Source organism: Oryzias latipes, chromosome 20 (genome assembly GCF_053564925.1).
Source record: "Oryzias latipes strain Hd-rR chromosome 20, Olatipes_Hd-rR_3.1".
Classification (NCBI taxonomy): domain Eukaryota; kingdom Metazoa; phylum Chordata; class Actinopteri; order Beloniformes; family Adrianichthyidae; genus Oryzias; species Oryzias latipes.
This window is the reverse complement of record NC_136256.1, coordinates 17,738,135-17,753,028: the sequence shown is the minus strand read 5'-3', so window position 1 is coordinate 17,753,028 and position 14,894 is coordinate 17,738,135. Positions and strand designations below refer to the sequence as shown.

General features: G+C 38.4%; 1 protein-coding gene across 1 annotated transcript; it reads left to right on the top strand.

Annotated features, from left to right (window-relative positions):
• Positions 1–1,095: 1,095 nt before the first annotated feature.
• ankrd33ba (ankyrin repeat domain 33ba) lies at positions 1,096–14,438 on the top strand. The gene is made up of 7 exons (XM_020712618.3): positions 1,096–1,345; positions 1,472–1,995; positions 10,736–10,865; positions 11,195–11,335; positions 12,512–12,653; positions 12,818–13,016; positions 13,126–14,438. The coding sequence occupies exons 2-7, from the start codon at positions 1,546–1,548 to the stop codon at positions 13,669–13,671; spliced, it is 1,608 nt and encodes a 535-aa protein (XP_020568277.1). The 5' UTR covers positions 1,096–1,345; positions 1,472–1,545; the 3' UTR covers positions 13,672–14,438.
• The last annotated feature ends 456 nt before the right edge of the window (positions 14,439–14,894 follow it).

The following is a 14,894-nucleotide window of genomic DNA, read 5'->3' as shown; positions in this document are numbered from 1 at the left end:
TGCCTAGGATGGCACATGGGTTACATGGTCCACTTTTGAATTTAGTTTCCTTCCGTTTAACTGAAAATTATCAATTTTGTCCTCCATTGCCGCAAATTAGTTTATATGAAAACTGAATTTCATTAATCTTGTATGTGTGGTTTAGAGCCAAATTATAAAGGGCATTGGCTGTCATAGATTATGGCAAGTGGCCACCAAAGTAAAAGTCTAAGAAGGAAGTAGACTTCTGCAGCTGTTTGGAAAATACTTAATCTCATGTTTACAGTAAATATGATCACAGAAAATGCAGCCCTTGGGTCGCAATAATGTAACCATCTTATTTGCAGATTCAAGGCAAAATATTTAGGACGTTCAGTGAACATGACCCTGGCTCCTAAAGCCTGGTTTTCCCCTTCATTTGAAGTCCCACTCCAATCACCTTTTGATCTATCGGGAAAGCATTCTCTGCTACTCTTTTAATTGTCATTATGCAGTTTTTAGCCAAAATCCAAAAACTTGTGTCATTTTCTCAGACATAGTTTCTGCAGAGCAGCAGGAGTTCATTAAAAATTCACCTCTGAGTGATGGGCAGGACCGTTGCTGGGGAGTAAGCCTGCACTCCATTTCCAAATCATCCATTTGTTTACACTGCATTTTTCATCTGTTCCTGATTCACAAAGATTTGAATAAAGAAATACACAAAAATGCTAATTTAATATTGATTTTCTCTATATATGACCTCTATCATGAGAAAAATGCTACAAGAACATGTAAAAAACACCAAAAACACAATTTTCATCGGAGTGGGTCTTTAAGTATGTCTTATGTGAATCAGAAAAAGACAAAGACAAAAGACCTCTTTATACCTTTGACCTCAAAATACAAAGGAATGAGAAGGAAGGAATTGAAAATAGTAAAAAAAAAAAAAGTAGAAATAGGCCTGCAATTGAAGAGTTTTTTTTTTCACTCAAAAAAGATAGCAGGCATGAAGAAAGACGCATGACCATGTGTTATCTAAAAATAATAAATATAGATCTGGATCCAGCGGGATTAATCTCTTACTAGAAGACCTGCATGCACACGCCACAGTCGCGCGCACACGCACACAGAGATCCTAGTTGCGTCTAATCGGATTAGGTGGCTCTGGGTTAACAGACTAGTTTCTCTCTCCGCCCTTCATGGGAATGTGCGCGCAGAGCTGCTTTTACTTTCTGCTTCAGAACTCGTTAAAGTTTCCTGTTTGGTTCGCAGACATTGAACAACTTAAGGAAGGAGATTTCGTTTTCAGAACGCGCCACTGCAACTTCAGAGGAGCTTCATGGCTGCATGGACACAAACTCAACTCCAGAGATGACGGTCACGGACGGTAAGACTTTTGCGCGCAACAGTTCAACTTCTGAAACCTTCTGACGGCCACCAAGACTGTGTTTCAGTGTTTTGCTGTCTTCTCTAAGCAATGTGAGGGAATTTTGTTTGTTTTGATTTTTTTTAGGTGATAGTTAATCACATGCTTGCGCCAAACACTCTCCCCCGGGCCGAGGACAGTGCCCTAGGTTTGGGGGTTAGATGGTGCTGATCACGGACGAAAGGGATGGAGGAGGCGCCTCATCGGTCCGCGTCAAACAGCTCCAGCAGCAGAGAAAAGCCGGAGGAAACACCGGACAAAACACCGGACAAATCCATCCAACCATAATCGAGGAGCCTGTAACCTCCACTTCCGAGGAGAACTACCTGAGCGCGTACGAGGAGGAGGATGAAGACAGCGAGGAGGACAGCGATGAATTCGAAGAAGTTGACTTCGAGGACTTGGATGACTGTCGGACCATCGCTTCGGATGACTCCTTCTACCCTCCGGATGATGCGTTCGCGGACTCCGAGCGCAGTCCGTCTCCGGAGAGCCCAGAGCTGCTGTCCCTGTTCAGGGCGTGCTGCACAAACAATGCGGCGATCGTCCGGATAATGATACGGCACGGTGTGACCAAGGAGGAGGTTAAGGAAACAGACGGGAATAACAGGGTATATAACACACCTACAGTAACTCAGTCACCCACAGAAAGTTTTCTTTAGAAAAGTTAAGAGTTGGAAAAAGTCAGTTTATAGTCAAAAAAAGTTAAACTTTTGTGCAACATTTTAGTCAAATTGTGTTTTTTGTTTGTTTGTTTATTTATTTTTTTCACAAAGGGTGGAGCTGCTGTCAGTCAGGGGGTGTTGATATAATAAGCTTATTTTTGCGCTGCTGACTTACTTGGGCTTTCTCAGGTGTTTTCAGGCTAATGAAAATGAACCTACTGGGAGTTAATTGACAGAAATAGCATGTTTCACAACTCACAAAATATGTATCAAAATGCACTAGTTCTTCTTCTTTCACTTCCCTGTTGTGCTGTGTTGTGTAGTTTCAGAACACCATAACTTAGCAGATGTTGAACATGAATGTTTTATGCATAGGTGTCCAAAAGCTGCAAACAGACAGTCCATCACAATGAGGCAGCTGCAGAGCTGATTCTAACATATAGCATAATTTATTAAAAATTAAAACATAGGAAAACGGTTTAAAGAAAATAATCTGTCTAACTCAGTTCCCATAACAGCACACAAACATATGGGCAAAAAGTCATAAGACAGTGTGAAAATCCCTCTCTGACCGTCTTCTTATCTATTGTAAAAGCGTTCCCAGTGGTCTTTAGGATGCAATTATTAGGCAAAATCCAAAATCTGTGTCGTTTTCCAGGACGTAGTTTCTGCAGCGCGGCAGTAATTCATAAGAACTTTGCCTCTGAGTTGTGGGGGGAACTGTTGGTGCAGAGTAAGGCCACCCCCCCCCCCCCCTCCTCTAGTAGCTACCTCTAGTATCTTACAGCCCTTCACAGTTAGTGATTTAGTGGTGCAACAAAAATGGCGGGCAATATTGGAGCTACACAGTCATTCAATTTTGAGCCAGATGCCAGGTGCAAGGATCTACTTGTCTGTAAGTGGACACATTAGAATGCATCTACTTGGATGTGGAGTGACCTATCATTTGTAGATTTTAATAATAATGAAAAATAAAATAATTGATACTTCATATATCCCACAATGGGGAAATTCTTCTCCGCATTTTGTCCCATCCCCTGGGGGGAGTGGTGAGCTGCAGACTAGCCACGCTCGGGGGCGACAGCTGGCTGGGGAGAGCGGAGATCGATCTGCCAACCCATCGGTTGTTGGACGACCTTTTCTACCGCCTGAGCTAAACTGCCACCCAATGTCACTAAAACACTACTTTTCCACTGACACTTTTTCATCTGTTCCCAATTCACCACAATTTGAATTAATAAATACTAAAAAATGCAATTGCAAGCTTAATTTTCTTTATATATGTTGTCTATCACAAGAAAAATGCCGCAAGAACATGGAAAAAAGACCAAAAACACAATTTTCATCAGAGTGGATCTTTAAAGAAGAATTAAATAAGTCCACAAAAAAAAGACCTTTACAGACACAGGATTGGTACCTTAGTAAATAATTTACAGAACTACTTCAAAATGACAAAATCACAGTATAGTTTCTTTTGTTTTAATCAAATGTTATTATTAAAACATAGCTCTAGAAATAGCATTTTTGCAGCAGAATCCATTGAGCTTTTGCATCACAGCCAGTTATTTAAGGCCAGAGCAAGGGGATAAATTTCATTCTGACAGACAGCCAATGGACAGTTTTAAAGTTCGACTGTTTTACTAATTTATGATACCCATTAGCATTCTCTGGGTAGTAATGTCAGATTTTATTTTACCCATTTGGTTTTTTTAGAACACATCCCAGATGATTATGTGTTAAAAACCATCTGTTGTTTCACGTTAGCCTTCTGCTAAGTCATCAAATTGTCATCAGCATCATGATCCTGCTTCACTTGGCAGAGTCAAGAAACCACATTTTGGAATACATATTCAAAAACATCCCCAATGTGTGTGTGGGCTTTATTTTGTTACACTGAAGGTCAAGGTCAGAAGTCAGGTTCGGCTGTGCAAATATGCATGTAGTTCTCAATTTAATTGATCTCATTTTCTGCTATAAACATTTAACCTGCTGATTACAAGCCACTGCAAAGGAGGCACATGTACTTTAATAAACAAAGAGGTAAATTGAAAAGTTAGCAGTTATGATTCTTTTTTTTTAAATATATTTCCAGTTCTTGTGATAATACTTTCTCAGGTTATCATGACATCCTGTTATGTTTACTTAGAAGTAACTGATTTGGGCTGTTTTTTCTCCTTTTTGATCTGCCCATTTTTTAGTAAAAAAATATAATATGGCTGTTTGTTATTAAAAATAATTGGTTTAGTGGGTGGTTAATGTTATCCAACCAAATCTAAAGAACTGAAAGTTGATTTTACATTATAGTGAACCAATGCCCAACAAATGCATCCAATATACCAACTTATGATAATTGACAGTTCACTGCTGATTGCATTCTTAGATTTTCATTTGTATTTAATAATTTCAATAGGAACTCTCACTTCCATAATATACATTTTTGAAAAAGGGCAAAAAGCAGTGCAAAAATTGTTGCACCTGCTGTGCCTGATAAGGATTTTAAGTTTGCTGTTGCTGCATAGTTAATTTTAGAAATACCATCATCAGAAGATTTAGTTTTAGTTACCGAGAAGTTATCAGTGAAGGAAAATATTTTTCAGAGCCAACACAAATCTATATGCATCATTGTTCAAGTTGTGTAAACGTCTCATCGTACTGTCATTTATTTTTTTGTGGCACTCATTAAAGCCCATCTCTGAGTACTAAGTCAACATGCTCATTTACAATGACCTTTTCTTGAGAAAGCACTCTTAAATTCCTTTTGTTTATTGATAAATCCTACAAGCAAAACACAATTACCAACAAAAAAGAAAAGACAATTCCAAGCTCACCCATGTTCCTGTATGTGAGTGTGCTGTCAAAACATGCATTTTCAATATTCCACTTGTCAATGGAATTTTAATTAATAGCAGTGGCAACCGTTTTAAAGTGACTTTTTGAATCACAGAGGACTAAGTAGTCTTAAAAGCTCCATGCCATTATAGCTTGATAAACTCCATTTATCAATTCGATCATGTTATTTTTCTTTTCACTTATTTGTGTTCATTTGATTTCCAAGCCTATTCAAATCCTCACAGATGTAGTTTTAATGGTCAGTAAACAATACATTTTAATGGACACTTTGCATTTCAACCATGCTTATGAACAGCATAAAGGCAGCACATTCCAAAGTAAAGTGCGTGCTGTCAAACCTGATTAATTACAACCATAATCTAATTTTCCTAAACTGTTCTGTTGTTGACAAGCATAGAGAGAAGGCAAGTCAACAGCAGAAACAATGACTTCAATGACAAAGGTAATGACAGGTTATTATGCAAGTGACAATCAAGTGTCTGTATTTAATTCTGGACACATATAGATTAATGCATGTCTGTGACTTAAATTGCTTCTGATGCGATGGCATAATTATATGACAGTATTAGCATATTTATGTTTGCACACGGGATCAGAGTTATCTCCTTTGACTATTATGACATGTTCATGGTTTGCAATTACCGTGACATCCACAAGCACACCTGATCATGTTTAGGATTGTGTGTTCCCTTCAGTACTTCAGAGCCAATGGGAGAAATAACAGTATTGAGCCACAAAAAAACCTCCAGAAAACTCAGTCGTCACAATTGAAACATCCCCTGATTAGTGAACAATAAAGCGTCTGACAAATCTTGATTTAAAGTCAGTTGATCAACACTAATAACAGCCAGCTAACCAAAAGAGAGGTTGATAATGGCATCCAGCCCTGCAGATGACAACAAGAACAATTCAGTTAGCGAACGATGACAAGTGGAAAAATCAAAGCAACAGTCATACACATCTGATTTGATACAGCCAAGTGAAAGCTCAACAGCAGACAGAAATACATTTAACAGGGAGTTCATTGACAGACACGTGGCCTGCTGAAATGTGTGTCAGTGGGGCTTCTAATGCGTGCAACCGAAGCTGATTTAGAGCCTGTGTGAGTGTGCGTATGTCCTTAAACACAAATGTAATCCATTAAGTAAATGCAACTGTTTACGCACGCTGCAGGGAAGCAGAGTGTCTCAAAAAGTGAGTTTGTATTTAGATTAGGACTTCATTTACGAACATTCACTGTTTGCTTGGATTCTTTTGGATTTTTTGGATTTTTTTATTTGTTTTGTACAAGGTTAGCTATTCAAATCCATTTTCATTAAGTTTAACAGCAACCTATAGGAGAAAATATTTTCCCTTAACTGGTAGGCCTTAGATTGATGGATTTGAATGATTTGAACCTCTACGAAAATTAATGTGTATAAAAACAAAAAAAAGCAAGAAGTGCAAATACGGATCTTTTTATCTTCAAAAAATCAGAGGAAATCTCAACAAAGAAGTAAATGTAAGTGTCACATCGTGTATAACACCTTTTTCCTCCTTTTTAGGAAAAGTTCAGCATTTCCACATGAAAGCAGTTAACCTCCCTTGTTGCCCCCCCCCCTCTCCCGCTCTCTGTTTCATTTGAACTCATGGGGTTAAGCCTTTCTATTCCTAGCTCTGGATTTTCTCCAGATTACTGGTGTGCATGAGCATGGGAGTTTGTGTGACATTCGGTTTGAATAGGCCTGTACTGTATTCAAACATTTGTTTACAAGACAACCATAGTGTACAAATTAGATTTTGTCATCATAGCTGGAGAAGACTGTGCAATAATACAGAGCTCCTGACACCCTTTCTGAGTTCCCTATCACATTAGCATTATCCAAAGGTTCCTTAAAAGCCCACTGTATATAACTTGGTCCGTGTTTTCTAGCCCTGCAGTTCATTATCATTCCACTGGGGGCAGTACAAGGACTTTTCTTGCTTATTTTAAAATGTCTGCTTCAGTGAAATCTGAAAAACACTTTTGCCGGGAAAACTTTAGATGATTTTTTAAACCTTTATTGTGAGAATAACTCATTCAATTCAATTTGATTGCATTTCATTCATTTAACCCAATATTAAAACAAGAGTTGCATTTTACATACTTATACAACAAAATTCTTCTCTAAAGTAGACGATGGCTACAAAGGTATTCCAAGATTAAGTCATGCAATTTCTGCATAAAAAAAATTAAAAAGTCTGTCTTCAATTTGGAAAGGTAGTAAAAAAGTTCCCTCTGCAGTTAACAAGGTGAGATAGTTGCTATCTCTGCTAGGGCTAGTCTAAATGCATGCATGTTAGGTTAACGGGTGATTCCAAATTGACCTGTAGGCATGAGTGCACAGATGTGTGTTTGTGAGTTAACTCTGTACAGGATGTACCCTACTGATCTGTACAGGATTTCCTCTGGTTTCCAGCTCTGTGACAGCTGGAAAGCTTTCATTTCCCTCAATCTTAAATAAAATGAGTTGTTTAGTTTCGATTTAACAATAAGCGGCCAGTAATTTCTTGCACGTTGTATAAAATATCCCAAAACTCCATCATCTCCATCAATATGGAGGGGTGATGACTTACAAAGTACAATTTCCAAATAAGTGACAGAGAGGTTTTCAAACTGCTATGCTGCAAATCAATCTTTTTTTTTTACCTTCACCTTTCCTAAACGACTGGATATAATTGATTTGTCAATCAGTTAGGTGGTGTTACTTTCTATACTATGTGTTTTATTTTGCACACCAAGCATTTTTTAAGGAACTCCCATCAGTTTCTATGCTTGGTGTGCATTTTCTTTCAATATCCCTGTCATACCTTCGGCTATTGTAGGGTTTACCATAAAAAAATGTGGAGAAAAAAAGAGCAAAGAAAAAATAAAAAATTTGGTGTGTGCTTGTGAGGCAAATTCTCAGTGCAAACTGCAAGTCAGACAACTTAAATTGCTCCAGACAAGCTGCAGGGCATGGGGGTTTCTGTAAATCACAGCGAGGCTGGAGGGTTGCCAGGAATATGTGTGCTTGTGTGTGTTTGTGTGTGTGAGGGAAAGCGCAAAGGCGGCGGAGACAAGGTTTACAGGAGAGTGTCTAAACAGATGGAATTATCAGAAGCCGTGCCAGTTGATGGGAAAGTCTTGCTGGCAGTCCAGCAGCTACTCCACAGAACTCTAGTGAGACCTTTAGCCTCAGTCTGACAACATTAGTGTGATTACATCACTGGATGGCCGACAGCCAGTCTTGTTTACAGGTCAGTTTGGATTACAGGTAGACAATAGCTGTTCTACTGTTCACATCCTATGAGCTACTATACTGTAAGCAATTAAGAAACAGTGCAGTGTTGCAGATCACAACATTTAGCAAAAATGATTTATGGCGTGATTAATATAAGAAAAGATTATAAATCTTATGACACAGCAACTTTTCACATAACAGAGTTTACGGAATTTCAATTAAGACTGTAGTTTGAATCACTGAAAACTTATTACTGGAGGTTCGGTGTATTAATAAAATGAAATCTAAAAAATTAGCACGAGGTGGGAAGTATTAGGCAGATTTTAGGACTGATTTTAACAGAACATTGTGTTACTGACACCATGACACAGGGATCTAATCTGCTCAGGGAATATTAAAACCTGGAACATTTTGTGACGACTCACTTTAATATCATAATATTTATCCATTATTCTTGCTGGAATAGTTCTTTCTTATGGTTTTAATTAAATTTGCACAAAGACATTTTAATATACTGATATGACTCCATAAATCTCCTCTGTTCAGTCGGGGATTTGGGATATCTCAGAGGTGAAATCTGTTCCAGTTACCAGGCGTTACACCCAAAACTTGCTTTGACCTGAAGCTAAAATCATCACTGTACATTGTACTTTTTAGATACATTTCAATGTGCTTACTGGATTTATTTGACAGAAATATATATTAATAGGAGTCCTGGGTGCAAGAAAAAGCTTTCAGTTATTGTAAACACATAAAAGAACAAGAAAAGGAACTTGTTGCAGAAAAAGACAATTATGTGTCATGCTGGAGCTGCCAAAAAGGAAATTAAAACCATCAGTGTTAACTTTTAAACATTATTCGTGGCTGACTAGTCATCTCTTGTAGAACCTCTTAACTATATTTTCTATGAAAATATTATGAATTACATTACACATAAAAAGTAGGACTTCAGAGGAAGGATAAATTCACTTTTAACAAATTTTTTAAAGTGTTTTTAGTTAGATTCTTTTCCTCTGACTATTTATTTTGGGCTCAAAAGCAACATAACTCAAGAAAAGAGGACATTAATGCCATGTGTTCATTTATCCCTTGTGCTATCCTAGGCACTTTAACATTGGGAGTTGGGTCATCTAGACCCACTAGACAGTGCTCTGAACCTTTTTTCTTCAATGATTTGTGAACCTCACTGGTGTCCATGGATCACATGAAATCTTTCCACCTTTATCCACCTTTGTCATGTAGGGAGAACACGTCAATGTAAGGGTGGGGTCATCTAAGATAGCACAAGGGTTATACAAAATGTAAAATCCAAATCTGAACTCATATTCAAATCCCAACAACAATGCATACACTCTTGAAGAGGCCATGTCTTGTTTCCTAAGTTGCATGAACCTGCACACGTAAATATTGCTTGTCAGTGTTGGATCCATATCACATTTTGAACATTTAAATCAAGGATGTCAAATTGTAGGCTTCGAGGGCCGGCCTCCTGTTGGTTTCCCAGAAATCATGCCTTATATGTTGTTGATTACCTGGATCAGGTTTTGTTTAGCCAATAAGGAGCTTCAATGGCAGGTTGGTTGGAAAACCTGTTCGACACCGGCCCTCGAGGCCTGGGTTCTCTCAACCCTGCTTTAACCCTTGTGCTATCCTAGGCACTTTAACGTTGGGAGTTGGGTCATCTAGACCCACTAGACAGTGCTCTGAACCTTTTTATCTTCAATGATTTGTGATCTTCACTGGTGTCCATGGATTACATGAAATCTTTCCACCTTTATCCACCTTTGTCATGGTAGTGAGAACACGTCAATGTAAGGGTGGGGTCATCTAAGATAGCACAAGGGTTAAATGGTTTTATTATTGTACACAATGAATCAATCAAAATGTAAGTTTTTTTGATAAAACAGAAAAGTTTTTTTTCTTTTTGTTTACATTTTTATTGTTGATTTTATGTGTTTTTGCCATATATCAACCTGGAAACCTGGGACTGCAGATGAAAAGTAGCTTTGCAGCTAATCCTGGCACATTTAGGATAAATTAGAAGCTAGATAACTGAAAATAGTTAAAAAGTCCATGCAAAAACTGTAATTTTCTTTTACATTGATTTGACCATGTATAGGAATAGATGAGATATTGAGCTTTCCCTTTAAAATATTGTATCTGATATTCTTTTATTTGGTTAAAAATATATAATTTTTGAACATTTTGTGTGTAACTAATGTTGCAAATAATTTTGCTGATTCAAATCTTTGCCTTTTTTGAGACGAGCTTGCACCTTTTGGAACGTTTGCAACTTTTCGCAGAAGCTTTCCAAATTCCCATGCTCATGAATTCACACCCAGAGACTAAATTTCGCACATTTGTTCACTCACGTATAAAAAGATCTTTATTCTGGCTAGAGCACATGTGTAAAACCCCATCACCTAAAAGTATACATGAACTTTTGATAGGTAGATTGTTTATTTTTTCCAGGTTTGTCAGTGAAAGTAGATGTCAGTCCCACAGAGAATCCATAAATTGCATACTTTTTAGAAAATGTTTCAGATTCTAACTTTAATGTTTTGCTTTTTTTTCTTCTCTGATCCATTCTTCAGACAGGGCTTTTGATAGCGTGCTACCATGGTTTTGTGGACGTTGTCATAGCTCTATCTCAGTGTCCATATCTGGATGTCAACTGGCAGGACAGTGAGGGAAACACCGCCCTGATCACCGCCGCACAAGCAGGTAACACAGACACAACCTGGCAATTTAGTGTTACATTAGGCTTAGTTGTGTGCTCACAAATGCTGACAGGCTGCAGCAAGGTGATGCTTGATGTGTGCAGAAATTACACACACAGTTTGGCACAAGTGCTTACACAGACCGAAACACAGAAAACTTTCCACTCCTGCCATCTATGGTTGAACAAAAGTGCATAGTTTGTCAAACGAATGTGGACTTTTTCCTTCCAAAATGATGGTGAATGGGAACTTGTTGGATCCCTCTTGCTGCTGTTGTTTTGGCTGCTTCGTTCTGACTCACTGTAATTATTGTTTATCTCTCTGCTGTTAAAGGCCACATAACGATCACCAACTATCTGCTCAACTACTACTCTGGGTTGGACATTGAAAGAAGAAACTGCCATGGCTTCACCCCTCTGATGAAAGCTGCCATGCAGGGCAGGATGGAATGTGTGCGTGCGCTGATGCTGGCAGGTAAGCAAAACATGTAACTACACTGACTGTTCTGCCTCAACAGAAACGAGACAGTGCATGCATGAAAATGGCAAACACTTCATCAGAATACATACAAAACAATAAAGAAAGAAAAAAAGGTGGAACATCTGTTAGTAAGATTTTTTTAAACCTTTTATTATGATTGTATTGTGTAAAAATGATTTAATTGTGTTTAACTATTCTAGTTTTTATTGCAAAACATTAAAGATGAGAATTGTTCACACTGGGGACGTGATGCGCTTCGATGAACGTGCTGAATGTGGATTTTTAAACACACACTGGATGATCAAACTATTTGCTAGTGCATGTCTGTCACCTACAGCTGGAAGAGGCTTGGTGCAAAATGTTGAAGCGGGGACAAATCTTTCTCCAGGCTTTTTTTTACTGCTCTATTCCGATATATAAAAAACTTGGTGTCATATAATTCCAGCCGGAATCAATTTCTCCTTCATGATCAGTTTTCAAAAGTTTGGCACTTCCGTGAATTAAGAGGGACGCCATCCATCATTACAACCAAATTTGAGATGCCCGACTGATCAAAGCTCGACCTGGTTAACTTTAACGCACGTTAAATGGCCATGCATTTTGTATTTAGAGCATATATGTAAATAGGCTTTTCATTGTTAGTGCTCGCTTGAGCTTGTTGCTGACGGCAGAGCAAACGTAGCTTAAGATGTAAAAAATGTTAAAACTCCCCTTTTATTTATTATTAAAACTGATTATTAAAATACAATAGAACAATTTGTTAAGAAAACTTTTTTTTAAATGTATGTGTGGTTAATTTGCAATTGTATGGACATATTATATATTTAAATATATTTGTTAATATATTTGCTTTCTGTCTTATCAAAATAATTCAAAAATAATTTACACTAACCCATGCATTCTACCATCTTCCTTACGAGCTTCTGGTGCCTAAACTCCATCTCCTTCCGTAACAGATTAAAAGCTAAGAACTCACATATTTTCCATCATAACTTAATCATAAGTAACATCTTTGAAGCTGATTGAAAATTTTCCGAGCAAATGTTTAAGGTTGATGGATTCCATTTATCGTCTTTGAACAGTTTCTTTCCTACAACTTAACTTCATCATTTTCAGCTGATTTTGCACGTCTGTGTCCCAGTTTCTGCATTTTTCCTTTGATTCCACCAGGGGCTTCTTTGGATGCAAGGGATCATGGTCGCAATTTGACTGCTAGAGAATGGGCTCTGTTCACGGGACGTTATGAAACGGCTTGGATGATGATACGCCTGATGGAGCGCCCTTGCCCATACCAGTTCTGCGACACGTACAGGTAAAGCTCACACCTGGCTGTTTTCCAAATTCTATTTCTACAGTGTTGTAGTTGCTGAGGGGTTTGAACACAGATTTTAATTTACAAAAATATATTTATTTTCTGGTGATTTTTTTCTCTTTATTTAAAGATTTAAAGTTAAAATTATTTTGTTTTCCATCCAGTTTAGAGTGGCCTCCACTGGCTTCTCTTGCCGTCAAAGCTCAGGAGCCCCGTGGCTGCCTAAAACGCCTGTCAGATACGGTGCGGAACATCTTTAACATCGCAAATGTCACCAATCCAGAGGATGAGGGTGTGATTGACCACATGGTGTCTGTTACAACTGCCATCAGGAGCCCTTTTATTGCAGTAGCATGTCACACTGTGAGTGATAAAATTAAAAGATGCTGTAATAAGATTTAAAGGTTTTGCCTTTTTTGGAATGACAACTAGGAACTATGATGTTTAATGGAAGCTGCTGGTTTTGTTTCAGGTGTGTCCTGACAGTCCTCCCAGTGTGGGCAAACGTCGCTATGCAGTTCCAGAGATTCTTCGGCAGCAGCGGGCCAAAGAGCTGCGCTCCACCAACCCAGAAAGAGTGGACAGCCACCTCAAACACTTCCAAAACTCGCGGGTCACTCTGGTCGCCAAAAGTGCAGAAGACCGCCGAGCCAGCCTTCAAGTTCAGAGATTGGTGCCTCGACATAGGAGTTCCAGTGTTGGAAGAGTAGTGTATAACCAAGCCCTAGAGCTCAGGAGAACCAGCCTGTTACCCATGCACATGGTGCTGAGGAGGAGTAGCGTCAGACCGGGCTTCAGCATCCCCAAAGTAAGGGTGAGCAAGGCTCCCACACTCATGACTGAACCTGTAAACATACGAAGAAAGAGCAGCGCCAGAGAAGGAGGGGTGGATCTACTACAAATCCCCAAGTGGCGGTACAAGGAGCTGAAAGAGGAAAGACGGAAAGCAGAGGAAGCTGAGAGGAGGAGGCTGGAGTCTGTGACCAGAAGACACATTGCAGCCGGAAATAGGAAATAGTCCAATTGTCTCAGGGAACTTTTTGTCTTTTAATCCACAAAATGACAAAACATTGACAAGCCATAAAGCCAGAGTGGATTGACTGTTCGCTATGGATTCTGTGCTCAGGATACATCTTGAATTACCCACAGTGTTCCTATGCGAGGACACAATGTGTGGTAGGCGGTGAGAACCATTTCTGAGTGACTCCCATTACTTCTACAGCATTAGTGCTCGCTGCTCAGCACCCTTTGTAATGTCAAACAGTGAATACAAAAATGATTTGATACTTGAAATGTTCTAGCTATATTATTTTTTAATATTTATTGCTTTTTAACACGTGGCGGGAAATGCATTTTATTGGGGAGCACCAGACCGGAAAGCTTACTCTCACAGAAAACGTTTTTTCATATTTTCCTTTACTGTGAACATTTTAGGTAATCAAATTTAAAATCTCATTGGCTAAAAATACCAAATATATGCGTACTGACATTTACCATTAATTGATTTTATTATGCTTTTTGTCTAGAAATTGAATTGGAAATGCCTGAATGTATTTTATTTATAGAAATTTAAATGCTTTTTACTTTTTTTTTTAAACTAAATGTAGTTTTATGTCTAAATATGACAAATATGCTTCCAACAAATGTTTACATTCCAAAAAAATAATATAATGCTCCAAATGATAGAAACTAACAGTTATGCAATGATGTATGAGTTTAATTCACGAATGAATGAAATAACACGTTTGTGTTTCAAGCAATAAAATCTTCAAATTAACAAAAAAAGACATGTTCATTTTTGAAAATGGACTTCAGCTTGACTCAATGTGACATCCAATTAACAATGAAGTATAGAGCTAATTAAAAGCAGCCGGACCATTATAGAGCATGAAGTCAGTCTCTGGTTTGAACATTAGAACTGTGAAAACAATAAGGGCAAAAAAAATAACCTTGATTTAAACACACCGAGCCACAGGGAGAGCAGCAACGCAACATTGTCTGGAATTTTGAGAGCACAATTTCACGCTCCTTACTCCTCATGGTGATTGCTGTTTAAGTGCTATTCAAGAGAGTGTGTCTAATATACATGGTGATGAGTTGCTAAGGGGTTACAAGGGCTCTGCAAGGCCAAATGGTTTCTTCAAATAAACTTCATTGACTTCATAGTGGCAATGTGCTCAGACACTGCCCAGAGGAAATCTTCTGAACATGTCCAAAGATGAGCAACGCGCACATTCCCAA